Raw genomic sequence first — 26,692 nt, 5'->3', positions numbered from 1 at the left:
GTCGACTCGGAAACGCACACAACAAAGGAGTTGACAACTGCCGAAATTGCCGACAATGTGAAAGCACAAATGGGTGTTGATATGAGCGACGATGATGATGATGATGACATTGACAATGATCTTCACATCAAGAACGTGGAACCTCCGTCTGTTCGCGAAGCACTCTCAGCAGTCAACACACTTTCTGCGTTTGTGTTGTCAAAGAGAAGACTCCGAAAGTGTGTTTGACGACGTCACAAGAATTGAACGGTTCGTCGGAAAGTGCAGTGAGTTGACGGATTTCTTTCGTCCTGTGTGAATTCATAAACACTGCAATGGATTTTAAACACTGCAATGGATTTTAATCTTTTTTGTGGGGAATTAAAGTGTACAACAAAATGAACTGTAGCAGACGACAAAACTGCCGACTCGGACTGAACCGTGTACTTCGTCCGCCGCGCACTACGGAGGCTTTTATTTAAGGTATGGCACTGTTTTATCTTCTTTGTCTTGCTTTTGAAAAAAATAAAAATAAAAAAATCAGTTTCATCATTTTTGTTATCGCGAAAAAACTTAAACTCGAAAAAAAATATTGGTCCCTTTCATTTCGTGTAAAGCGATCTCGACTGTAATGTGTTTTGTGTCTATGAGTGTGTGTGTGTCTGTGTGTGTCTGTGTGTGTGTGTGTGTGTGTGTGTGTGTGTGTGTGTGTGTGTGTGTTTTCCTTGTGTTTCTGAAGATGTGATTGTGTGTGTCTGTGTTTGTTTTTGGAGATTTTTCTGTGTTACATGACAGTGTTTGTGTTACAGCTGAGTCACTACATAACCTGGATACAGATAGCATGACAGATCTCCACAACGTCGGAAGCGTTTTTCTGGGTTGTTACATGACAGTGTTTGTGTTACAGCTAAGTCACTATTTGGACACAGTGGAGGTACAGATAGCATGGCAGATCTCCACAAAGTCAGAAGCGTTTTTCTGTGTTGTTACATGACAGTGTTTGTGTTACAGCTAAGTCACTATTTGGACACAGTGGAGGTGCAGATAGCATGGCAGATCTCCACAAAATCACAAGCGTTTTTCTGTGTTGTTACATGACAGTGTTTGTGTTACAGCTAAGTCACTATTTGGACACAGTGGAGGTGCAGATAGCACGGCAGATCTCCACAAAGTCAGAAGCATTTTTCTGTGTTGTTACATGACAGTGTTTGTGTTACAGCTAAGTCACTATTTGGACACAGTGGAGGTGCAGATAGCACGGCAGATCTCCACAAAGTCAGATGCATTTTTCCACGCCATGACGTCTCACGATGAACTGCAGGACCAACTGTCAGGCACCCTCAAAACCATCAAACATCTTAGGTGAGATGTTTTTGCATATCCTCCCAAAACAGAGTACGACTGCCTAAATACAGGTGGGGGGGGGGGGGGGGGGAGTGACACTGGTCATACACGTAAAAGCCCACTTATGAAAAACACATGTGTACCTGAAAAGTAGCAGCCCCTGAATGCGGAAAAAGAAGAAGAGGTTGTCTTGCCTAAGTGGACATCAGCGCTTTCTGTACTGTTGCAAAACTGAAAAGACGCTGGCCTCCCAAGCCGAAGGTCGTGGGTTCGCATCCTGGCCGCGCCTGGTTGGATTTTTCCGATCTCCCAGGTCAACTTGTCTGCAGACCTGCTAGTGCCTTATTCCCCTTCGTGTGTACACACAAGCACAAGACCAAGTGCGCACGGAAAAGATCCTGTAATCCATGTCAGAGTTCGGTCGGTTATAGAAACACAAAATACCAAGCAGGCATTCCCCCCCCCCCCCCCCCCCCTGAAAGTGGCGTATGGCTGCCTAAATGGCAGGTTAAAAACGGTCACACACGTAAAAAACATGGGAGTTTCAGCCCATGAATGAAGAGCAAGAAGATATCAAATTGCATGGGTTACGGTTTCCATGCCCCACTGAATGGTTCTGGTATTATTATAAACATGCAATAGCTTTTAACAAGAAAAGTCAGTTGAGGCAAAGTTGATTGTGACTTTATGGATGTTATGAAGTCATTTCTCATGCTCAGTTACTCTTGTAATGTACAGTGCAGCAAGTGTGTTCATAGCAGATTTCTTTTGTCGAAACAGCATTTTTTAATGAACAAAAAAGTTGCTGATGAAGTAGTTAAAGCAGCTGCTGATTAAAATCGCAAACTGAAAATACTGTGGAGTTCCTTCTAGTTGTGTTGTCTGTTGGCACACTGGAGGATGATTTATGATGAAGCAATTTTAATCGTAGTTGCATATACATGCATTTTCAGGGAAACGATTCATCGATTAGATGAACGGATGGCAAAAGAGTCACTGAAGATCATGAGGCTTACTCAGACCAGAGCCAACTATGTACAACTTTTTAACAAGGTGAGTGCCCTGCTTTGATATTTCTTTTGTTGTGTACTGATTGCTAGTTGCGAAGTCTTATGGGTGTAGTCCTCCCGTATTGATGTGTTTTCAGTGCATATTTTGATTTCATTTTCATTTTTCATTTTCATTACTTTATTGTCCCATCGCTGGGAAATTCGGGTCGCTTCCTCCCAGTGGAAAGCTAGCAGCAACGGAGTCGCGCTACCCAGGTGTCTGCGTGTTTAGGTGTATTCAGCCACCTGCACTTATGGCAGAATGACCAAGGTCTTTTACGTGCCATTGTGATGACACGGGGGTGGGACATGGCTTCCGTCTCTGGGTCTGCACATAAAGTTGACCCGTGTCCGTCCCGGCCCGAATTCGATCCTGCGACCTTCCGATCACAAGTCCAGTGCTCTACCAACTGAGCTACCGGGCCCCATGGGCACAATGGCCTAGTGGATACGACTCCGGTCTCCTAAGTGGATGGTTGTGGGTTCGAATCCTGGCCAGCTGCGCCTGGTGGGTTAAGGGTGGGGATTTTTCTGATCTCCAAGGTCAACTTATGTGCAGACCTGCTATTGCCTTATCCCCCTTCATGTGTACACACACACGCACAAAACCAAGTGTGCACGGAACAGATCCTGTAGTCCATGTCAGAGTTTGGTGGGTTACAGAAACACGAAAGTACCCGGCATGCTTCACCTGAAAGCGGCCTTTGGCTGCCTAAATGGCGGGGTATAAACGGTCATACACGTAAAAGCCATGGGAATTCCAGCCCAGGAACGAAGAAGAAGAAGTGCATTTTTTTAAAAATTCTGATGCACATCTGAAAATCAGCCAGAAGCCGCGCAAGTGTTCGTTTTTTTTTTACATTTCATCAATTACCGATATACTCTTTGGTTTTGTAGGTAAGTATATATTAAGCTCTTATCGTAAGGCACTTTATGTCTTATTATTTTCTTTTGCAGTTAAAAATCATGAGCTCAATCCATGAGACGCAGCCCACTATCCAGCGACTGCTGTCGGAAAACGAGTTCATCGGGGCGCTGGATCTCATCTCCACATCTCAGGACGTTCTTAACAAAGACCTGGCTGGTATTCACAGCTTTAGGTAGGTAGAGTTGCTTACCTCCACATCTCAGGACGTTCTTAACAAAGACCTGGCTGGTATTCACAGCTTTAGGTAGGTACAGTGGAACCCCCCTTTTGAGACCTCCAAATATTTGAGAAAATCGGGTCTTAAAAAGGAGGGAGTCTTAAAATCGGGGTAATTTTACAGAGGCGATGAACAGAAAGTCTGTGAAAACAAGGCCTTTAAAAGGAGACAGTGTTAAATTGGGTGGTCTGATAGGGGGGGTTCCACTGTAGTGATAACCCCCCCCCCCCCCCCCGCGGGTTAGGGGGAAGAATTTACCCGATGCTCCCCAGCATGTCGTAAGAGGCGACTAACGGATTCTGTTTCTCCTTTTACCCTTGTTAAGTGTTTCTTGTATAGAATATAGTCAATGTTTGTAAAGATTTTAGTCAAGCAGTATGTAAGAAATGTTAAGTCCTTTGTACTGGAAACTTGCATTCTCCCAGTAAGGTCATATATTGTACTATGTTGCAAGCCCCTGGAGCAATTTTTTGATAAGTGCTTTTGTGAACAAGAAACAATTGACAAGTGGATCTTTCCCATCTCCCCCCTTTCCCCGTCGTGATATAACCTTCGTGGTTGAAAACGACGTTAAACACCAAATAAAGAAAGAATGTTTTGTTTTACCAGCAGCTTTAGGGAGGTGAACAATGACTGAATTAGAACCTTTCAGTTTTCCTGTAAAAAGCAGTGTGTATAATAGCTTTTGTTTGACCCGTTTCTTTTTAGACAAAGCAAATGAAGTAAAGATAGGGAAGCACTCAAAAAATAAACCTGGACTACAGTAAGCAGTAGATAGCAAGAGATTGATATGTCCTTGATTTAGTAAGGCATCACTTCTTAATTTCAGTATCAGCATTTAACGATATGATGCAGCTGTGGTTTTGGCCCATCACAGATGGCGGGATTGTCAAGTGTCATTTTTTTGTATTACAAGTCCACCGAGACAGGAATTAACACATACGAGGGCAGTACGATTACATGAAAATCACTGTAGGGGGTTTCAGGGTTGCAGCTTTCATCATCTCCCTTTGAGTGTACAGCTCAATTGAACTGTGGTTGGTGTTTTTGCAACGTGTATAGAGAAAGAAAGATCTTGGGGTGGTTGTTTTGTTGGTGGAAATGGTCGTCGCGATATAACCTTCGTGGTTGAAAACGACGTTAAACACCAAATAAAGAAAGAAAGAAAGTTGGTGGAAATGGTGGACTCTATCTGTACATGTATTTGTTTCTCTCTCTCTCTCTCTCTCTCTCTCTCTCTCTCTCTCTCTCTCTCTCTCTCTCTTTCTCCTCTCTCTCTCTCTTTCTCCTCTCTGTCTCTCCCTCTCTCTCTCTCTCTCTCTCTCTCTCTCTCTCTCTCTCTCTCTCTTTCTCTCTCTCTCTCTCTCTTTTGGCTGCCTCTCTGTTGACTGTATTAGTTGTAAAAAAGAAACAACAGTGGAACCCTCCTTCACAAATCTAGAGAAATTCAAGTTTTACACCCTCACGGCAAAGCCATTTGGGGCATGTTCCCGGGTTTTAACCCGACTTTAGATGAGATACACAAGTGTATGCGTGTTTAGGTGGTATCAGCCATCTGCACTTATGGCAGAATGACCGAGGTCTTTTACGTGCCACTGTGGTGACACGGGGTTGGGAAATGGATACCGTCTCTGGGTCTGCACATAAGGTTGACCTGTGTCCGTCCCGGCCCGAATTCGAACCAGCGACCTTTCGATCACAAGTCCAGTGCTCTACCACCTGAGCTACTCGGGCCCCCCTTCACAAATCTAAGAAAATCAGGTCTTATAAAGGAGGGAGTCTTAAAATGGAGTTACATTTGCAGAAGTGATGAACCGAAAATCTGAAAAAGCAAAGTCTTAAAAGGGGCGAGGTCTAATTTTTTTTATTTTTTTTTATAGGTCTTAAAAGGGGGGTTCCACTGTATAATGAAAGGTTTGGTTGACAGGCACCTGGGATCTCAGCTGGCAGAGATGGAGCGCCTGATAGACAAGATGCTGCAGGCTGACTTCAGTAAATACACGTCACTGGAGCTACACCGGCCGGTCACTGACAAGGTCCTTCTTACTGATGAGGTAACAATGAAACAGTGTGAACTTGCGAATTGCTTGTGTGAATGAGAGATCTGTTGGTATGTGGTGCAGAGCTTGGGGACTGTGTGAAAGTGTTGAGTAGTGATCTGCATTTTTAAGAGTTCACACAGAGAAACTTTGTATTATGGTTGTGAACAAATTTAAAAGCATGCAAGGTGGAACGATAGGCATTGAGGCTTCACCCTTCTCTTTACACCTTTTTATCTCTTAACCAATCTCACTCTCTTAACCAATCTCACTCTCTCACTTGTCTCCCCCCCCCCCCCCCCCCCCCCCTCTACACTTCCTCTGTCTGTCTGTCTGTTTCCGAGTCTCTTTCTTAGTCTTTGTCTCTTTCTCTGTCTCTCTACATGTGTATATATATGTATATACGATTAGAGTAGTCCCTCTCTGGGCGAAGGCTGGTTGAAAAGAAGCTAATTTGTATTGCTTATGCCACAACCCTCGTAAAATAAAATTTGATTTGATTTTCTCTCTCTCTCTCTCTCTCTCTCTCTCTCTCTCTCTCTCTCTCTCTCTCTCTGCTCTCTCTCTCTCTCTCTCTCTCTCTCTCTCTCTTTCTCTCTCTCTCTCTCTCTCTCTCTTTTTCTCTCTCCCTCTCTCTCTCTCTCTCTCTCTCTCTCTCTCTCTCTCTCTCTCTCTTCGCATCGACACTTTGGGATAACTGCAGTGATGTTCATTTAAAAAGACTGAATTCCCTGCATCGCCGAGCTGCAAAACTTATTCTGCATGATTTGAATAGGTCCATGGATGATAAACTAAAGCTCCTGAATTTCCTCCCATTGAAAGATCAGTTGACGTTAAACAAGGCTGTGTTCATGTATACAATTCTAAATGACGACTGTCCTAAATATTTGCAATCACATTTCAAACATGCCACAAAAAGATATGGGTCCCAAAAAATCATCCCTCCTATACCTCGCATAGACCTCTACAAATCGAGCTTAGCCTTCTCGGGAGCGTTTCTCTGGAACTCCTTCCCCCAACAGATAAGAAATGCAACTTCAGTGAAAATGTTTAAGAGACAGTCACGTTCACACATCATTCGTGAATGAACTGTCTTGTTCGATTGTTATTTTGTTAAACATTTTGTACTAGTGTTAACGGATGTGTAGCTGATCGGAGCAACTTTATTCCCAAATGAAAGGTATAACTATGTCAATGTAATTTTGTAATTTTTGAGTTCTCCTTATGTAATTCCTTAAATGCACATTGTGTTGCATTCCATACAATGTATTTCTGTATTTTATATGATTGAATTTATATTTTTTATGTGCGTCTGTCTTTATGTGTTGTATAAAGGACAGGTTGGAAGAATAGGCTTGGCCTAAAACCTTTATCCTTTTGTAATAAAGTTCTGAGTCTGAGTCTCTTTCTCTCTCTCTCTCTCTCTCTCTCTCTCTCTCTCTCTCTCTCTCTCTCTCTCTCTCTCTCTCTCTCTCTCTCTCTCTCTCTCTCTCTCTCTCTCTCTCTCTCTTCAATGACACAATTTTTATCCACATTCCTCTGAGCCTTGTTGTGGTTGTTGCTTTTCCCAGGAGCGGTTGGTGTCCATTCTGTTTGGCATGCTGCGACAACACAAGTTTAACTTTGTCGACGTTTACCGGGAGGAGGCTTTCACTGCACTCAAGGCAATAGTTAAGCAGGTCAGTATTGTGTAGACCTAGGATCCCATACAATTTTACTGTACAGTGGAACCCTGAGGTGGTTGGAGCAGCGAGTGCAGGGACGGGGCGGTGTGAGAGCACAACGGGACAAAGGAACAGGTGTAAGGGAGAGAAAAAAAAGAGAAAAAAAAATTCTCATTTTGAAGGGACTTGTACATGACATGTTAAACAGGTTTTGCTGATAAGTTTGATCTTGAAACTGGACATGTACACTGTGTAGTTATCTGTTGGTTTTTAATATTAAGTGTTGAAGATAGGAACAATTTTAAAAAATAGTTTAAGTTTGACAACAAATCTGAGATATACATTGGACACAATCAGTACACAGTGCATCAACAGGAATTATGTCTGGAAAAGATACGGCCATAACAACATTGGTGAACATTCCAGTTATACGCTCTGGTGCCGCAGCAGAAGTTTAAAGATCCCTTAGATTGAAGAACACCATCGCAACAGATGTAAGAATACGTGTTGTATGGTGTGGTGCTACAACAGGAGATTTTAGATCTCTTAGATTGAATTACACCATCGCAACAGAAATGAGAATGACTGTTGTATGGTTTGGTGCCACAGCAGGCGGTTGAAGATCCTTTACATTGAACAACGCCATCGCAACAGATATGAGAATGACTGTTGTATGGTTTGGTGCCACAGCAGGCGGTTGAAGATCCTTTACATTGAACAACGCCATCGCAACAGATGTCAGAATTGCTGTTGTATGGTTTGGTGCCACAGCAGGTGGTTAAAGATCCCTTAGATTGAAGAACACCATCGCAACAGATGTCAGAATTGCTGTTGTATGGTTTGGTGCCACAGCAGGCGGTTGAAGATCCCTTAGATTGAAGAACACCATAGCAACAGATGTCAGAATTGCTGTTGTATGGTTTTCTGCCACAACAGGAGGTTGAAGGTCCCTTAGATTGAAGAACACCATCGCAACAGATTTCAGAATGCCAGTTGTATGATTTGGTGCCACAGCAGTGGACTGAAGATCCCTCAGATTGAACAACACCGCCACAACAGGTTTGACGATAACTGTACGCGTTGGTGCCGCAGCATTCTGTTGAATGTTCCCTAGGTTGAAGAACACCATCGCAACACATGTGAGAACCCCAGTTCATTTCTTTGCCTCCGCAAAGAGGGAAAATTCCCTGGAAACCTAAATGCAAGAATGAGAAAATAATATTAAAATTTCTCTACAGAACAGAAAGACAGTCTTCAATTCAGTAACTCACACACATGCACACACCTACGCACATAGACACAATATATACAGTAAACAAGGAAGGGTGCATACGCTGACCTATCTTCTTTTCATTCCTAATTAGTCGAAGGTTGTTTCATCCCTCAAAGATTCAGTGTTATCTTGAGAGTTCATGTTCTTTTGATAGGATAGACCATGGCGATATCTATATAAACCCCCTATTTTTATGGCATGGGCACTGAATAATAAACAGAAAACCGTTATCCCAGACCAACTTACACGCTTGGTGTTGGTTCGAACAGTTGACAGTTCTATTTGGATAAACATTTGATTCAGTTGATGGAGCAGGGCGGGGATGTAGCTCATTCGGTAGCGCGCTGGATTTGTATCCAGTTGGCCGCTGTCAGCGTGAGTTCGTCCCCACGTTCGGCGAGAGATTTATTTCTCAGAGTCAACTTTGTGTGCAGACTCTCCTGGGTGTCCGAACACCCCCCCGTGTGTACACGCAAGCACTGACAAGACCAAGTGCGCACGAAAAAGATCCTGTAATCCATGTCAGAGTTCGGTGGGTTATAGAAACACGAAAATACCCAGCATGCTTCCTCCGAAAACGGCGTATGGCTGCCTAAATGGCAGGGTAAAAAGCGGTCATACACGTAAAATTCCACTCGTGCAAAAAACACGAGTGTACGTGGGAGTTTCAGCCCACGAACGCAGAAGAAGAAGAAGAAGTTGATGGAGCAAACATTCTTATAATGCCAGACACAGTAGTGCAAAATTGACCAAACATGATTTTGCTGGATTTTGAAAGAAGAAATTCTGGCTTACCAAATTGCATTATTTCCAATTTGTAAGATGCTAAGGCTTTTTTTCTTGAAAAGAGAAACAGTCGTGTAATTTTGACAATTGTGTCCTGGCTGATATTATGATTGTCTTCAAAAGTAAATATATATGGATATTTTTATAACCAAGTAATTTTTAATTTTATTTCACAAAAACTTGTGAAAACCATCATTTTGACACTTTTTAACAAAAATCGTAAAGTTTTTTTTAGAAATTACAAATGTAAAAACATGTCATGTTAGTACTTTTGTGAAAATGACAGTGATAAACAGATTTTTATTTTAACATAATAATTGTATGTGCAATATTTTGGACAGAGTTGTTGTTTCCATGACATTGGACTAATGAATCCATGCTCTGAAGATTTTTTTGAATATCTGTAGTCGAAACTGTTTCAGACAAAAAACAAAACCAGCATCAAGAAACAGAACAAAAAGGGTTAATTTGCACCAACAAATCTTAAAAATTAGATCTTAAAAGGGAGAGTCTTAAGATTGAGGTAATTTCTAGATGTTCTGACCATAAAATTTGGAAACTCAGTCAAGGGAAAACCAGTGCCTAGCCTGTCTAAAAACACCTCCCGCTGGAGGGATTTTGCAGCCAGCACAGGGAAGATAACGGGAACATTTTTTGCCCCATCCCATTGTCGCGACATTTCACAAGCCAAGCGTCATTTTAATACCGTGTCATAACAATAGCGTGACATTCCATTTTGACACCATCCCATTTGGCTGTATTCCCATTTTTGTTTTATTCTTCTTGCCAAGCCTCACTATACTACTATACTGCGTCATTCAACTAGGGAGACATTCCGTTTACGCAAAATTCCATTTTGCCACAATCCAAAATGTCGCGAAATAGGGATGGCGGCGAAATGGGATGACGGCAAAACGGCATGGCGACAAAATGGAATGTGGCGCTAGTGGTATGACACGGTGGTAAAATGACACTAGGCCTGTGAAATGTGGCAAAAATGGGATAACGGCAAAACGGGATTGCGCCAAAATGGGATGTGGAGCTAATGGTGCATGACACGGAAGCAAAATGACGCTTGGCTTGTGAAATGTTGTGAAATGGGATGGGGGCGAAATGGGTTAACGGCAAAACGGGACTAATAGATCCCTTGACTTTGGGGTAGCGCGACTCTGTTACTGCTAGCTTTCCACTAAGAGGAAGCGACCCGAATTTCCAAGCTATGGGACAAAAAAGTAATGACATTGTTTTTTTCAATAGATCCCTTCACTTTGGAAATGACAAGTTAAATATCGGGCGCATTTACGTGATTTGTAAAACATTTTACAAATCGCGGGGCTATAGAAATATTATTTGTTATTATTATTACAGTATTGTTAATATTTATTGGAAAGAGAAAGCAGTAATTAGTTTAATGGGCGTGCAGGCTTTTACTTTTGATTGTATTGAAACGTGCCGTTATTAACAGCTAACGTGTTTTAGCGTGGGGATAGGGTCCGATCGACGAGGCGTATGTAGAGGTTACATGCCGAGTCTCAGTGCATATTAAAAATAATGGTCAGAGATTGCGGATCATGAAAAATGCGAGCTTCAGCAAGCTTCTTTCATGACCGCTGACTGAGTTACGAAAGTAACATAGCTTTTTGAAAGATTATGGAAGTCAACAAGAACAGTCTCTGAATTATTGCCTGTAGAAAGCAGCGGTGCATGTGCATGTGTAATCTGTGCGAAAAGTAAATGGGCATATAAACCTTCATAGTCACACGTAATATACGTTATTTGCGTTTTTGACCAAAATATGACATTTTACACAGATCGAGACAGTCATTGTTCTCCAAGACCGCAATAGCGGTCGAGGTGAACAATGACTGTCGAGATCTGTGTAAAATGTCATATTTTGGTCAAAAACGCAAATAACATTTATGTATCGATCGAATTCCTTTCAGGTACTATGACTTTGTTGTTGTTTTGACGATTGAACGAGCACACACACGCATGCAATCAAACACATAAGTTTCATATTTGGGCGTTTCAGGTTGACCGAAACTTCAAAGGAACTACAAAACACACGTCATGTACTGACTTTGTTGTTGTTTTGACGATTGAACGAGCACACACACATGCAATCAAACACATGACGTGTGTTTTGTAGTTCCTTTGAAGTTTTGGTCAACCTGAAACGCCAAAATATGAAGTTTTGTAGACCTCTGACGTCACATGGCTCGAAGAAGGGAAATCCAATGTCCAATCGATACATTGAGAAATTTTCTCACTGTACAGCATGAATGATTGCATCATGTGTGTGTGTGTGTGTGTGTGTGTGTGTGGGGGTGCAGTGTGTGTATGCATGTGTATGTATGTAATGATGAATGAGTCACTGCCACGCTGCCAAGCTATATTCGTTGTGTGATACCACACAGAACTGAAAAGGATCTTGAAATCTTGAGATAGTCATCCTTCCAAAGATAAACATTTTCTGTTGATGTTTCAGACAATTGTCGAGGCTGTGTCAGCAGCGGAAGATGTGATGGATATGGAGGGCAGGTGAGAAATTCTTCTTGACATTTTATAAAATGTGATGGATATGGAGAGCAGGTGAGAAATTCTTCTTGACATTTTATAAAATAGCCAATGAAAATATCTCGGTCCACTTCACGCAGGGCTGTGCATAAGGCACTGGTATTGGTTTCCATAAGGGGCGGGGATGTAGCTCAGTCGGTAGCGCGCTGGATTTGTATCCAGTTGGCCGCTGTCAGCGTCCCCACGTTCGGCGAGAGATTTATTTCTCAGAGTCAACTTTGTGTGCAGACTCTCCTTGGTGTCCGAACACCCCGTGTGTACACGCAAGCACAAGACCAAGTGCGCACGAAAAAGATCCTGTAATCCATGTCAGAGTTTGGTGGGTTATAGAAACACGAAAATACCCAGCATGCTTCCTCCGAAAACGGCGTATGGCTGCCTAAATGGCGGGGTAAAAAACGGTCATACACGTAAAATTCCACTCGTGCAAAAAACACGAGTGTACGTGGGAGTTTCAGCCCACGAACGCAGAAGAAGAAGAAGAAGAAGGTTTCCATAGCAGTGAGGCTTTTTAGCAGTTGTTAGCCTCTTACTTAGGTATCGCCACTTTACTAAGGCTCTGGTCTGATAAGAACCTTGTAAAAGGAGAACCCTAGGTCGGCTTAAAGCAGAGTCTGCAAAACACAAGGGATCTTAGTTTGGTACAGTAGAACCCTCTGCCCCTTTTAAGACCTCCATAAATCTGAGAAAATCAGTCTTAAAAAGGAGGGACTCGGTCTTAGCATTGAGGTAAATTTACAGAAGTTATTAACAAACAATGTAACCGAGTGCCGAAACACCACTATCATCTTTTGAGGCGAAGTCCAAACAAAACAGGATTGAGAATTTTAGAGCTTATTTCTAAGCCCTGTAAAAACTGTTATGCATTCGCAAAGGAAACCATGAACATACAGAGAGACAAAAGCCGCCAGACCCCATCACAAACAGAACTCTACAATCCACAGGTGTTGCCTACTTCAAAGGCGAACAACTCTGCAGAGTCTGCTGTAAAGGGCGACGGTAGTCTCCCTTGTCACACTCGCCCCCGTTTGAATGAACTTTGTCCCCAAAGTTCCGAACCATGGACCCGCCAAGCTTAGGTCCTTCCCACGTTCGTGGAATGGGAACAGCATGAAAAATGATTCAGTGGCCATAACGCCATTCCTGAACATATCATGTCGAGTCCCATCCCTGTCGACGACGCCAAATGTAATCGAGTGTCGAAACACCACAATCACCTTTGGAGGCGAAGTCCAAACAAAACAGGATTGAGAATTTTAGAGCTTATTTCAAAGCCCTATAAAAACTGTTATGCATTCGCAAAGGAATCCATGAACATACAGAGAGACAAAATCCGCCAGACCCCATCACAAACAGAACTCTACAATCCACATGTGTTGCCTACTTCTAAGGCGAACAACTCTGCAGAGTCTGCTGTGAAGGGTGACGGTAGTCTCCCTGTCACACTATCTGAAAAACTAAGGTCTTAAGTGGGGGATGGTCTTAAAAAGGGGAGGAGGGTCCTTAAAGGGAGGGGTATACTGTATTGAGTTACAAGTAAGTATGTGTTGATGTTGTTGACTGCAGCTTGGCAGACCAGATGCGACTGCTGGACTACCAGAGATGGATGGAGTTACTGAGGCAGATCTTTGACAACCTTGTCCTGATGCTGCAACGAGCTAAGGTACAGCAAGTGTGCTGACTCATCTAGACAGCATCCTCTGAAAACGGCGTATGGCTGCCTAAATGGCGGGGTAAAAAACGGTCATACACGTAAAATTCCACTCGTGCAAAAAACACGAGTGTACGTGGGAGTTTCAGCCCACGAACGCAGAAGAAGAAGAAGAATCTAGACAGCAAGCTTGTGGTTGTGGTTGTTGTTGTTGTTGTTGTTGTTGTTGTTGTTGAAAGTACCTATGCTTATCACTCACAAAGTCAGTTGCTACAGAGAAGGTAACTTTCTCATCCAAATGGAAAGGTTGCTTGCATGACCCTTTTTAGGCACCCCACCATATAGGCATCAGTACTCTGTCTTCAAAGGAAGGATTGTGAAGAAACCAGAAAAATGAAGGAGACTTACTCCCACCCCCATATGCCTACCCCACAACCCCTTCTCCCCAAATACTGAATTGGTTGTGAAATAATTATGTCTACTTTTGGAGAATAATCTCCGCCCCACCTACTAATGCAAGGAACAAATTATTTGGTTTTAGTTTTTGCGTCCTGTTTCAGAGAAGAGGAGTTCACCCACACAGAAATGTTTTGTTGTAGCTTTTTCATCTGTTTTAGTTTTATCCTTGCCTTATTCTTTCCCATCCCTCAACCTTCTCTTTCTTGTCTTCTAATTGTAAAATGAATGGCAATTACGTGATTAACGTGGTTACATGCATAGAGTAAGTGTACCCATGTGATGTTTGTTTCAGTCGTTTTACGGTGTGGCGGTGGATGTGGTGGGGATCGCATCAGGCAGAACGAAGGCCCCCACACCTACTGCAGCCCTGGAAGACAGTGCTCTGGAGGAGCCTGAACATCTCCACGTCTCTGTGTATGTACTCAGTGAATGTGCTAGCTATTTCACAAACTGGTCTTTCTTTCCCTTCTGTCGCACCAGCCCACCAAACACAGTGTCAAAAGCAAGGATTGTTAGGAAGAAACTGGTCAAATGAAATATAAACGGGTATGACGAGTTGCCCATTTTATTTCTGGTCATTTGAGTTTTTGTAGTGTAGAACACTAGACATTTTCGGTTAAAGCAATCCTTGTTGTCTGCTTTCTATATCGTGGCACTGTGCATTGATTTTCTCACTCTTTCAAATGTAGTAATGAATATACAGCCCTCTGCCCTTGCAAACAATGTGTCATTAGACACATTTTGACGAACACAGAAGTGTAGTTTGTGAGAAGCAGAAACCAATCTCAAAATTGATTGTTTGTTCGTTTATTGGTGTTTGTCAGAGTGACCGTGAAAATCTCTCTATCTTGGAGACAGTGGCTGGTGTTGTATCCGCACAAAGGGAGGAATAACCATCATTGTAACTTTTGTATACCCAACTGCTACAATTTTTGATTTATATACAGCATCGATACATGCACAGCCTGGTGAGGGGGGCGGGGAGGGGGGGGGTGACCTTACCAGTAATTTGTTACTGCTAATATTAAAGGCAAGGCAAGGCAAAGAATTTATTCAAGAAACCCCGTGGGGATACATGAAAAAAAAAAAAATACAAGAACAATCAAGAAATGCAAACTGCTTCAACATATACATAAACTCATTCCGATGGGGGGGAAATTTTTTTTTTAATAACTCCAAAAATAGAAATTCCCAGGTTATGACTATATTTATTTGTACATATCATTGCGGAAACAAAACAACAGTGAATTGACTATATCATTTTAAAACATCAGAACCAATTTAGAGGTCTTTTGAATTACATTTTATAAAGTGAATTTAACTTAGCAAAACGGTTTTTCGTTGTTAACACACTCTTTCATTCTGTAATGTGTTCATAAACCTTCTTTTTTGAATAGGCAATTTGTGATTTAGTGTTCTAAAACGCAAAAATGATAATCCCAAATTTTGTGGTAATACTTTCAAATATGGTTCGAACATAAATGTCTGTTTATAAAGCTAATAAGTATAAAACACTTCACTGGAATTTAAATCAGAAAACCACATCTTCACATACTGGTCTTTTAAACACTGTAATGTTTTTAGCTTGAACCAATGGTTGTAACAATTCAAATCCACATTCCACTTAAGCCAAGGTTATTTAAAATTGTAATTCAATCAAGTTGGCGTTTTAATGAAACAGATCCTGTGATTGGTCAGAATGCCCCAACTCATTAAAAATTACTGTTCATTAATTGTCGATGAACACTCGCTAAAAAAGCCATTAGCAACAAATTATATACATTGTTGTCATCACCCTCCCAAAGCATAATTAAAGCCCTCTGTCGCTTCGCTCCGTCGGGCTTTAATTAGCTTTGGTCGGGCGTCAATCCACGATGACGACCTCGAAGTTTCAAATGGAAGCATGTTAGTGTGTAATTGTAATTCAATCAAGTTGGCGTTTTAATGAAACAGATCCTGTGATTGGTCAGAATGCCCCAACTCATTAAAAAAAAGCCATTAATTACCACCTGCTGGCGAGGCGCATTGATACAACCTCAACTAGTCTCGGTTAGCTTTGAGGGTCATTTTACAAGTAGGAAATATGAAGGCCAACGAAATACCGAGACCATAAGGTATGCGAAGTGATGACGTCGAATACGTGACGTAAGTTCATGCATGAATTCTTCCGGACTACGTCAGTCAATTCCAAAGATCGCTTTTGTGATGAAAAGAATTTGTTTTTGAGTTTGCTGTCCAGAAACCCATCAAAAAAGAAGGGAAAATGTGTGTGAAAGAAAACAAAACAGGAGCAGAGTGATACGATAGGAATACAGAGACATATTTCTTGGGACTTGACCCTTGCAGGTAGGTGGACTGAAAGTAGTGTGTGAACAGAACAGAAACAATTCTGTCTGTTTACAACCGCATGAAAGCAGGAAAGAGATCGTCGTCAGATTGAATTACAATAACATTAACATGCTTCCATTTGAAACGTCTCAGTCTTCATCGTGGATTGACGCCCTCCCAAAGTCGGGCTTCAATTACCTTTGGTCGGGCGTCAATCCACGACGACGACCTGGAAGTTTCAAATGGAAGCATGTTTATGTGTAATTGTCTCTATAAAATTCAGATAAGGGGATTAATAAATATCCTCTACATACTGGCCATACAAAAATAGTAAATTGTGCTGGAAATCTTTTATTGGCAATCAACATTCAACAACTTGAACCAAAAATGTCACATTCTATTTTTAAAAGAGTCACATTATTAAAAAGTCACAACTTCACTCTCAAAAGTCTATGTCATTTTCTCAGGAGACATATCTATATAAGAAGTGATGCTGTTACTCCCATCGTGACAAATGTCCTAACTTTGTTTGGCTTTTGAGGTAGAAGATGTCACTTACAAAGAGAGGGTCAAGAAAAGATGCTTTGTTTTTCTTTGTGGTCGTGTCTAGACTAATTACAAAGTGATGGTTTCTCCTTACAGGAGTGATGATGTGGATGTCATGATCACAGAAGGGGAGTACGACAAAACTACCGCAGCCCTGAAGGAAATGCTGAACTCCATATGTGACTACGCTCATGACAGATGTGTCAAGGTCATGGCTGCTAGAGTCAAGGTCAGTCAAATGTTTTGTCTCCTTATCTTGATATTTGTAACGACATGCCATCAACCATCAATTTGTAGAGAGATTTGTGCAACATTGGTCTGTTAGTGTTGTTTTTATCATTAAAATAAAACTAAAACAAACAAGAATGGAATGAGTATTGGATATTCAACGTAAAAAACAAAACATTTACTAGAGCCTCAACCTGAGGATGTTTGAAATGGACAAACAAGGTACACAACAAACAAGTAATAACAATGAAAAGATGAACACATCGCTATGGTTGTTGGGTTTGCTCCTTCTAGGATGCCAGGAAGCAAAGTGATGAGTGTTCTAGTTGAGTAGCTTAGCCACTTTGTTCATTGTTCTTTTTTGACTCACATGCGAAGCAAAAGTGAGTCTATGTACTCACCCGAGTCGTCCGTCCGTCCGTCCGTCCGGACGTCCGGAAAACTTTGACGTTGGATATTTCTTGGACACTATTCAGTCTATCAGTCCCAAATTTGGCAAGATGGTGTATGATGACAAGGCCCCAAAAAACATACATAGCATCTTGACCTTGCTTCAAGGTCAAGGTCGCAGGGGCCATAAATGTTGCCTAAAAAACAGCTATTTTTCACATTTTTCCCATTTTCTCTGAAGTTTTTGAGATTCACTACCTCACCTATATATGATATATAGGGCAAAGTAAGCCCCATCTTTTGATACCAGTTTGGTTTACCTTGCTTCAAGGTCAAGGTCACAGGAGCTCTTCAAAGTTGGATTGTATACATATTTTGAAGTGACCTTGACCCTGAACTATGGAAGATAACTGTTTCAAACTTAAAAATTATGTGGGGCACATGTTATGCTTTCATCATGAGACACATTTGGTCACATATGATCAAGGTCAAGGTCACTTTGACCCTTATGAAATGTGACCAAAATAAGGTAGTGAACCACTAAAAGTGACCATATCTCATGGTAGAAAGAGCCAATAAGCACCATTGTACTTCCTATGTCTTGAATTAACAGCTTTGTGTTGCATGACCTTGGATGACCTTGACCTTGGGTCAAGGTCACATGTATTTTGGTAGGAAAAATGTGTAAAGCATGTGAGTCGTATGGGCTTTGCCCTTCTTGTTTACTTCTTCTTCTTCTTCTTCTTCTTCGTTCAGACTCCTACGTTCACTCATGTTTTTAGCACGAGTGTATGACCGTTTTTACCCCACCATTCAGGCAGCATACGCCGATTTCGGGGGAGGCATGCTGGATATTTTTGTGTTACCATAACCCACCGAACTCCGACATGGATTACAGGATCTTTTCCGTGCGCACTTGGTCTTGTGCTTGCGTGTACACACGAAGGGGGTTAAGTCCCCAGCAGGTTTGCACATAAGTTGACCTGGGAGATCGGAAAAATCTCCACTCTTAACCCACCAGGTGGCAGCGACCGGGATTCGAACTTACGACCTCCCGATTAGGAGGCCGACGTCTTACCACCACACCACTGCGCTCCTTCTAAGATGCCAGGAAGCAAAGTGACGAGTGTTTTGGTTGAGTAGCTTAGCCATTTTGTTCATTGTTCTTTTTTTTACTTTCACTGCCCCTTTATGTAGACATTTATGGTCTGGGTATTTATGACATTGTTGGTTTCCATGTCTTTGCAGGATGGGTTTTTGGAGCGGCTGTCGTCCAGTGAGTTCGTCACTCTATGTCGAGAGGTGGAGAACTTTATGTCAGAGACAGAGAACGTGTGTGGGCGTGCGTCCGTGTCCTTACGCGGTAGCTTGCAGAGTCATGTATGTAATTGTGTAATTGTTGTTTAAGTTGATTTGTTTTAATGTCATTGTGTGTTTATTCAGCCACAATGTATTTGTTTCTCTTTTGAGATGATAAAGTATTTTTGTATTGTACATGTATTGTATGTGTATGCTTCTTTTCACTTTCATCTGCTGAAAGAGTACAAAGAAGAGCTTCTACAGTTTCCATGTGCTCTGTTGTTTTGTACAGTTGTTTTTTTCTTGTTTACAATATGATGGGGTAAGAGATGGAGGGGGAGGGGGAGGGGGGAGGAGATGAATTCAAATGGAGCAGAACACCTGAAACATGTGACAATAATCTGAAGAATGAATTTTGATTGGGGGGAGGGAGGGCGGTAGCTCGCATTGAATAACTGAGGTATTTGTGACAAATGTCAAAGGATGAAATTTCACAGTACAGTGATGATGTGATGCCGCTTTCTCAGTGATATTCCAGAGTAAGTCTCAACACAGATTCATCACTTATGAACACAAATGATTAGGTATCCTTTTTTTGCAGGGGTCTTTTGAGGTCTAAATTTCTGTCGCAGGCAGAAAACATAACAGAACTTTAAATAACTGGTAGAGATTTGTTGAAGACTGTTAACACTATCAGTCTTATTTTATTTCAGGCCAACAGATTCGTGGCCAGGTTCCACGATGAGAGGAAAACCAAACTCAGGTGAGGATGTCTTGAAAAGAAACTTATTTGTTTAATGTTATAGCTATGCTTGTTATAATTATTTTATTTTTTTGTATTGCAAGGGCAGAGATAGAAACTGTCACAGAGGCTTTTATTTTTACAATGTGAGTACTTTCAGCGGATCATTTCAACATATTTTATGCTCTATTTTTGTCCTGAATTGGCTGCCATGAGAGCAAATACTGCTGTAAAATTTGACACCAAATTATCAGCTTACCCACAAGCATGTGTTAATACTGTTATAAAGAGACACAATCTAGCGAACCGGTCTATTCTTCCTATCCGAAAGTTGCTGCCCGTTGCATGTGAAACGTAGAGCAAGCAAATTGTTTTCAAAGGAGCTGAGAAACTGCAGTGTTTCTCTGAAGGGAATCCAGAATCGTTATGCCACGCAACCGCGTCAAAACTCAGCGTTACAGTTCTCAGCGTTAAGGTGGCCATGTTGTCTGTTAGATATCCTAGCAGGGTAGGAGTCACTCTTGAAATAGACACGGAACACTCCTCCGGGGAGTTATCTGAAGTTTCTTTATCTGCTTATGGATTTTATTTATCAGTGTGATGTGTTTGTTTTAGTCTAATCCTGGACAATGAGCGGTGGAAGCAGGCGGACGTGCCAGCAGAGTTTCAAGCGTTGGTCGACCATATTGCTGCGACTGGTGAGCAAACTTTATGTTCCACAGGGATGTTGCGATGATTTATTTATTGAAAAGTTTGGCGACATTCTGGTAATTTTCCAAAGTGTAAGGTATCAGAGAGCTGTATGCATTCCGATAATGCTGTTTTAGACAGTAGAAGTTACTGGAAAGTATTGGCATTTAACCATTTCTTACTGTTCAGTGAACAGTCGCATATGATGATATGTATGAATGTTCAAATCTGTGTTGATTGTTTGAATTTTACTTTGTTTTTTTCAGGCACCCTGTCCGTACCAGAAAGAAAGACGGACAGAGGTAAGAGTCTGTCTGTCTGTCTGTCTTTGTAGGTGTTGGTGTTTTAATATTTGTTAGTGGTTACATGAATGCATGGATGATGAAAAAGTGCACTCACAAACCTTTATTGTATTGTTTTTAGCAGTATGGTTTGTGAATGAAATACTCTTTTTCATTTTACAGAAAGCCGACCAAATGATACACTGCTTGTGGATGGAGAAAAGTATGCAGTTGTAGGGTAAGTAGCACCTGCAACTTTTATTGAGATATCTCGGTTATTGTGAACTATTTGCCCATTCCCTTCAGTACTGTACCTACTAATCCTGTTGTAATCCTCACCCCCACCCCCCACCTCCACCCCCTCTGTAATCTATACTGTTCAAAAAAAGAAACGCATAGCTTGTAATATTTGGTTAATTTAGTTATATGGCTACAAGGATATCCACCAAACTGCAGAAAATGTTTATCTGGTCGTCGACCTTTCGTCCATTGCCACAAGTGAGCTCTGCACGTGACGCATGCGTTATCAGTGGCTACAATGTCAAAATTGCTCATTTGGCATGACCACTCGTCATGCTTCAGTGTAATCTCGTGAAACTCGGGGAATATTGAGCTCTCACCATGTCTTCCAAAACCCATAAAAGCGGATTGTTCGCCACAAAGAAATCAGACGACAATTCAGCGACGAAAGATGGCCCGATTGAGCAGAGAAGACCGCCAAATTGCATTGGGTCGTTTACAAGCAGGCCAAAGTCAAAGTGCAATCGCCAGGCACTTCCACGTGTCCCAGAGCACCATCAGTAGACTGTGGGTCAGGTTTCAAGCCACTGGCTCCGTTGCTGACTTGCCACGAGCGGGAAGACCAAGGGCGACAACTGCTGCTCACGACCGCTTCATACGGCTCCGCCACCTCCGGAATCGTTTCCTGTCGGCCTCATCTTCTGTCCAGGCTCTCCCCGGGCCACACCGATTATCGGACCAGACCGTGCGGAACCGCCTGCATGAAGCTGGTTTGAGAGCTCGCAGACCTCACAGAGGAGCTGTCCTCACCCGCCGCCATCGCCAGAACCGAGTGCAGTGGGGCAACCAGCACCTTCGCTGGACCGTCCGGAATCACTGGAGACACGTGTGGTTCAGCAACGAGTCCTACTTCCTGCTCCAGCGACATGATGGTCGGAGGAGGGTCTACCGGAGAGTAAACGAACGTTACGCGCCCAACTGTGTGGATGAGGCACCCGTTCATGGTGGTGGAGGCGTCATGGTGTGGGGGGCGATCAATACCGCTGGAAGGAGCACCCTGGTGCACGTCCAAGGGCGCATAACTGCCCAGCGATACATGGAGGAAATTCTGCGCCCACACGCCCTTCCTCTTCTGGCTGACCAGGATGCCATATTCCATATGCCATTATGCAGGACAACGCCCGCCCGCACACAGCACGACTCGCCACCCAGTTCCTCACCGACCACCATGTCCAGGTGCTTCCCTGGCCATCCATGTCGCCAGACATGAACCCGATAGAACACCTCTGGGATGAATTGGACAGACGTGTGCGCAGGCGAGAAGAAGCGCCGGCAAATCACCGCGATCTATTGCAGGCACTTCAGGAGGAGTGGGACACCATCCCACAGCAAGATATCCGGCATCTGATCCAGTCCATGCCCAGAAGGTGCCGGGCAGTTGTTGCTGCTCAAGGCAGTCACACCCCCTACTGACTTGACAGCCTCGGCACCCAATCGTATTGATTGACTGATTGATTTGAAGATGCAAATGAACTGTGTGTGCATTCAACTGTGTCCATACCAAATTTCAAACAAATAATCTAAATATTGGATTTTCTGTTAATTTTTTCGAAAAATAAAACAAATTTGGCAAGTAGCAACTATGCGTTTCTTTTTTTGAACAGTATAGATGATTGCCTGATACCCGGGAAGCAAAGATTCATAATGTGTTTTTGGGCGGGGAAATGGCTCAATCAGTGGCGGCACTGGCTTCTTCTTCTTCTTCTTCTTCTTCTTCAGCGTTCGACGATGGCTGTGTCTAGATTCTTTGGCCCGTGATGTTGACGAAGTGGGCTGTCATTTCCAGGTCCTGAGTGCTGCCCCATAGCTTGGTGTGCAGCGATGTCCCTGTGGGCCAGACATGTTGCCTCTCACTGCAGTGGAGTTGGCAGGTCTGCAGGAAGTGGTCCGGTGTCTGGTCCGCCTCTCCACAATGGCACAGGGCCGACTGTCTGATGCCGATCCTTTTTAGGTGGCTGTTTAGTCCACAGTGGCCTGTCCGGAGGCGGAAGACAATGGTCTGCTCGTGACGAGTGAGCTGATGGAGGGCATCGGCACTGGCTTCAAAACCAGTTGTCGCTATCAGCATGGGTTTGATCCCCACGATTGGCAAGTGATTTATTTCCCAGAGTCAACTTTGTGCAGACTCTCCTCGGTGTCGGAACACCCCCGTGTGCATGCATGCACATGATAAAGAACCCAAGTTCACAGCGAGAGTCTCAGGGCTTAAAAACAGGAATCCACACATGCAGAAAAAACAAGAACAAAACGGGTAGCGCCGTACTGTATGGCAGCTGGCTTTCCACGGTGAGAAAGCAGCCCGAATTTCCATGAGGGTAACCTCACAGGACTACAGGGAAACCTCCCTTTTAAGACCTTGTTTTCTCAGACTTTCTATTCACAACCTCTGTAAATATACCCCCATTTTAAGACTCCCTCCTTTTTGAGACCTGATTTTCTCATATTTTTGGAGGTCTTAAAAGGGGGGTTCCACTGTAATCTGATTCTTCTTGTTCTTCAGGACGGTGCTGATGCTGGTGAAGATGGTGGTGGAGTACTGTCAGTGTGTCACAGACATCCCAACCGCCACTCCTGACTTGCTCACTCGTCTGGTGGACCTGCTCAAGGTAAGCACTTCCATCTCAACCTTTTTCATAGACGGGCGCAGTGGCGTAGTGGATAAGACATCAGCCTCCTAATCGGAAGGTCGTGAGTTCAAATCCCAGCCGTGGCAGTCTGGTGGGTTAAGGTTGGAGGTTTTTCCTTTCTCTCAGGTCAACTTATGTGCAGACCTGCTACTGCCTTATCGGATCCCCTTTCGTGTGTACACGCAAGCACAAGACCAAGTGCGCAAGGAAAAGATCCTGTAATCCATGTTAGAGTTCGGTGGGTTATAGAAACACCAGCATGCTTCCCCCGAAATCGGCGTATACCGCCTGAATGGCGGGGTAAAAATGGTCGTGCCAAAAAACAAACATGAGTGAACCTAGGAGTTTCAGCCCATGAACGAAGAAGAAGAAGAACGTTTTTCATCAAGTGTGAACATGTTGGTCCTCGAGTACACACTTGGGAAGTAAGGTATATCCGACTTTGTTAGGGATTATTGAATACAAAACATTTTTATTACCCACAGTACTTGGTAGTTTGCCATAATGTTGCTGGGACAACAAGATCAATGTGAAGCAATGAGATAAATTGAAAGATACACGCTAAAACATGCTTTACGGTGGAATCCCCCTTCTAAGATGCGCAGGACTCCCTTTTAATTACGACCTTGCTGTTTCAGGTTTTCTGTTTACCGTATTTGACGGACTACAAGCCGCGACTTTTTTTTTTTAAATCGCATTGCAGCTTATAAAAAGATGCGGCTAAAACGTTACCTAAACTTGAATAGTATTCACCTAATGGAAGTCGCCGCGGATTTTCATTTCGCTCGATTAGCTATTACCGGTACTTTATTAGCTCTCTACTCAAGACTCGGCGCTTTTCTCTTTCTTTCGCGAATCTTCGTTTTTCAACAAGTCGTCGTGACAAGATAGCGTACAGAGAAACACCGGATGTATCAGGATCTCGTGCGCGCGAGATTTAGTTTTTTTGTGTCTTGCGATAGTTGGAGGAGCAAGAGCCGCCATGTTGTGTTTTCGTCTGCTCGAAATGTGCGCAAAAGTTGTAAATCATCCAAAAAAAGCTTATTCCGGGCGAGACTACATGTGTGTGTTGGTTACAAATTGTGTGTGTGATATTTTTCTTCAAACTTTTTCACTTTTCTTCTTTGTTTCACTTGTTTATTCTCGGAGCCGATTTCGCCAAATACTGTACTTTCGTTTGCCTGGTTGTTTTGATTGATTAACACGATCTGATTATATTTTTCTTTTGGTGTTTAATTAAATACACTGTTTGCTGTGCCTGCGTACACTCTCATTGTGCGTGTGACTTAATTGTGTATTTTTGTTTGCTTAAACGCCCTATGGGCCTAAAGCCGAAATAAAACCTTGAAACCTTGTTCATATTTTCTGTACAGTATATTTACCTCCATTTTCAACCACCCTCCTTTGTAGGACCTGATTTTCTGTACAGAATATACTGTTCAAAAAAAGAAACGCATAGTTGCTACTTGCCAAATTTGTTTTATTTTTCGAAAAAATTAACAGAAAATCCAATATTTAGATTATTTGTTTGAAATTTGGTATGGACACAGTTGAATGCACACACAGTTCATTTGCATCTTCAAATCAATCAGTCAATCAATACGATTGGGTGCCGAGGCTGTCAAGTCAGTAGGGGGTGTGACTGCCTTGAGCAGCAACAACTGCCCGGCACCTTCTGGGCATGGACTGGATCAGATGCCGGATATCTTGCTGTGGGATGGTGTCCCACTCCTCCTGAAGTGCCTGCAATAGATCGCGGTGATTTGCCGGCGCTTCTTCTCGCCTGCGCACACGTCTGTCCAATTCATCCCAGAGGTGTTCTATCGGGTTCATGTCTGGCGACATGGATGGCCAGGGAAGCACCTGGACATGGTGGTCGGTGAGGAACTGGGTGGTGAGTCGTGCTGGAATATGGCATCCTGGTCAGCCAGAAGAGGAAGGGCGTGTGGGCGCAGAATTTCCTCCACGTATCGCTGGGCAGTTATGCGCCCTTGGACGTGCACCAGGGTGCTCCTTCCAGCGGTATTGATCGCCCCCCACACCATGACGCCTCCACCACCATTAACGGGTGCCTCATCCACACAGTTGGGCGCGTAACGTTCGTTTACTCTCCGGTAGACCCTCCTCCGACCATCATGTCGCTGGAGCAGGAAGTAGGACTCGTCGCTGAACCACACGTGTCTCCAGTGATTCCGGACGGTCCAGCGAAGGTGCTGGTTGCCCCACTGCACTCGGTTCTGGCGATGGCGGCGGGTGAGGACAGCTCCTCTGTGAGGTCTGCGAGCTCTCAAACCAGCTTCATGCAGGCGGTTCCGCACGGTCTGGTCCGATAATCGGTGTGGCCCGTTGAGAGCCTGGACAGAAGATGAGGCCGACAGGAAACGATTCCGGAGGTGGTGGAGCCGTATGAAGCGGTCGTGGGCAGCAGTTGTCGCCCTTGGTCTTCCCGCTCGTGGCAAGTCAGCAACGGAGCCAGTGGCTTGAAACCTGACCCACAGTCTACTGATGGTGCTCTGGGACACGTGGAAGTGCCTGGCGATTGCACTTTGACTTTGGCCTGCTTGTAAACGACCCAATGCAATTTGGCGGTCTTCTCTGCTCAATCGGGCCATCTTTCGTCGCTGAATTGTCGTCTGATTTCTTTGTGGCGAACAATCCGCTTTTATGGGTTTTGGAAGACATGGTGAGAGCTCAATATTCCCCGAGTTTCACGAGATTACACTGAAGCATGACGAGTGGTCATGCCAAATGAGCAATTTTGACATTGTAGCCACTGATAACGCATGCGTCACGTGCAGAGCTCACTTGTGGCAATGGACGAAAGGTCGACGACCAGATAAACATTTTCTGCAGTTTGGTGGATATCCTTGTAGCCATATAACTAAATTATCCAAATATTACAAGCTATGCGTTTCTTTTTTTGAACAGTATATTTACCTCCATTTTCAACCACCCTCCTTTGTAGGACCTGATTTTCTCAGATTTTGTGGAGGTTTAAACAAGTCGCGTAAGGCGAAAATACAATATTTAGTCAAGTAGCTGTCGAACTCACAGAATGAAACTGAACGCAACGCAACGCAGCAAGACCGTATACTCGTAGCATCGTCACTCCACCGCCCGTGGCAAAGGCAGTGCACGTGGAATTGACAAGAAGAGCGGGGTATTCGTTGCGCTAAGAAGGATAGCAAGCTTTTCTGTACCTTTCTTCGTTTTAACTTTCTGAGCGTGTTTTTAATCCAAACATATCATATCTATATATTTTTGGAATCAGGAACCGACAAGGAATAAGATGAAA

At 43.2% G+C, this 26,692-nt stretch overlaps 1 protein-coding gene across 1 annotated transcript in view; it reads left to right on the top strand.

Annotated features, from left to right (window-relative positions):
• Window positions 1–26,692, top strand: part of LOC138953928 (vacuolar protein sorting-associated protein 54-like) — a 54,518-nt gene that overhangs the window by 16,503 nt on the left and 11,323 nt on the right. The window contains exons 6-20 of the mRNA XM_070325921.1: window positions 1,199–1,341; window positions 2,277–2,376; window positions 3,330–3,472; window positions 5,445–5,571; window positions 7,128–7,235; window positions 11,768–11,820; window positions 13,423–13,519; window positions 14,259–14,380; window positions 16,937–17,069; window positions 18,707–18,838; window positions 19,471–19,520; window positions 20,115–20,197; window positions 20,456–20,491; window positions 20,654–20,708; window positions 23,271–23,376. Coding sequence (XP_070182022.1) covers window positions 1,199–1,341; window positions 2,277–2,376; window positions 3,330–3,472; window positions 5,445–5,571; window positions 7,128–7,235; window positions 11,768–11,820; window positions 13,423–13,519; window positions 14,259–14,380; window positions 16,937–17,069; window positions 18,707–18,838; window positions 19,471–19,520; window positions 20,115–20,197; window positions 20,456–20,491; window positions 20,654–20,708; window positions 23,271–23,376 — 1,488 coding nt within the window. The remainder of the gene's footprint in view (window positions 1–1,198; window positions 1,342–2,276; window positions 2,377–3,329; window positions 3,473–5,444; window positions 5,572–7,127; window positions 7,236–11,767; window positions 11,821–13,422; window positions 13,520–14,258; window positions 14,381–16,936; window positions 17,070–18,706; window positions 18,839–19,470; window positions 19,521–20,114; window positions 20,198–20,455; window positions 20,492–20,653; window positions 20,709–23,270; window positions 23,377–26,692) is intronic.

This window comes from Littorina saxatilis, linkage group LG17 (assembly GCF_037325665.1).
Source record: "Littorina saxatilis isolate snail1 linkage group LG17, US_GU_Lsax_2.0, whole genome shotgun sequence".
In the NCBI taxonomy this organism is placed as follows: domain Eukaryota; kingdom Metazoa; phylum Mollusca; class Gastropoda; order Littorinimorpha; family Littorinidae; genus Littorina; species Littorina saxatilis.
The sequence above is the reverse complement of the archived record's forward strand: the minus strand, read 5'-3'. Positions and strand labels throughout refer to the sequence as shown.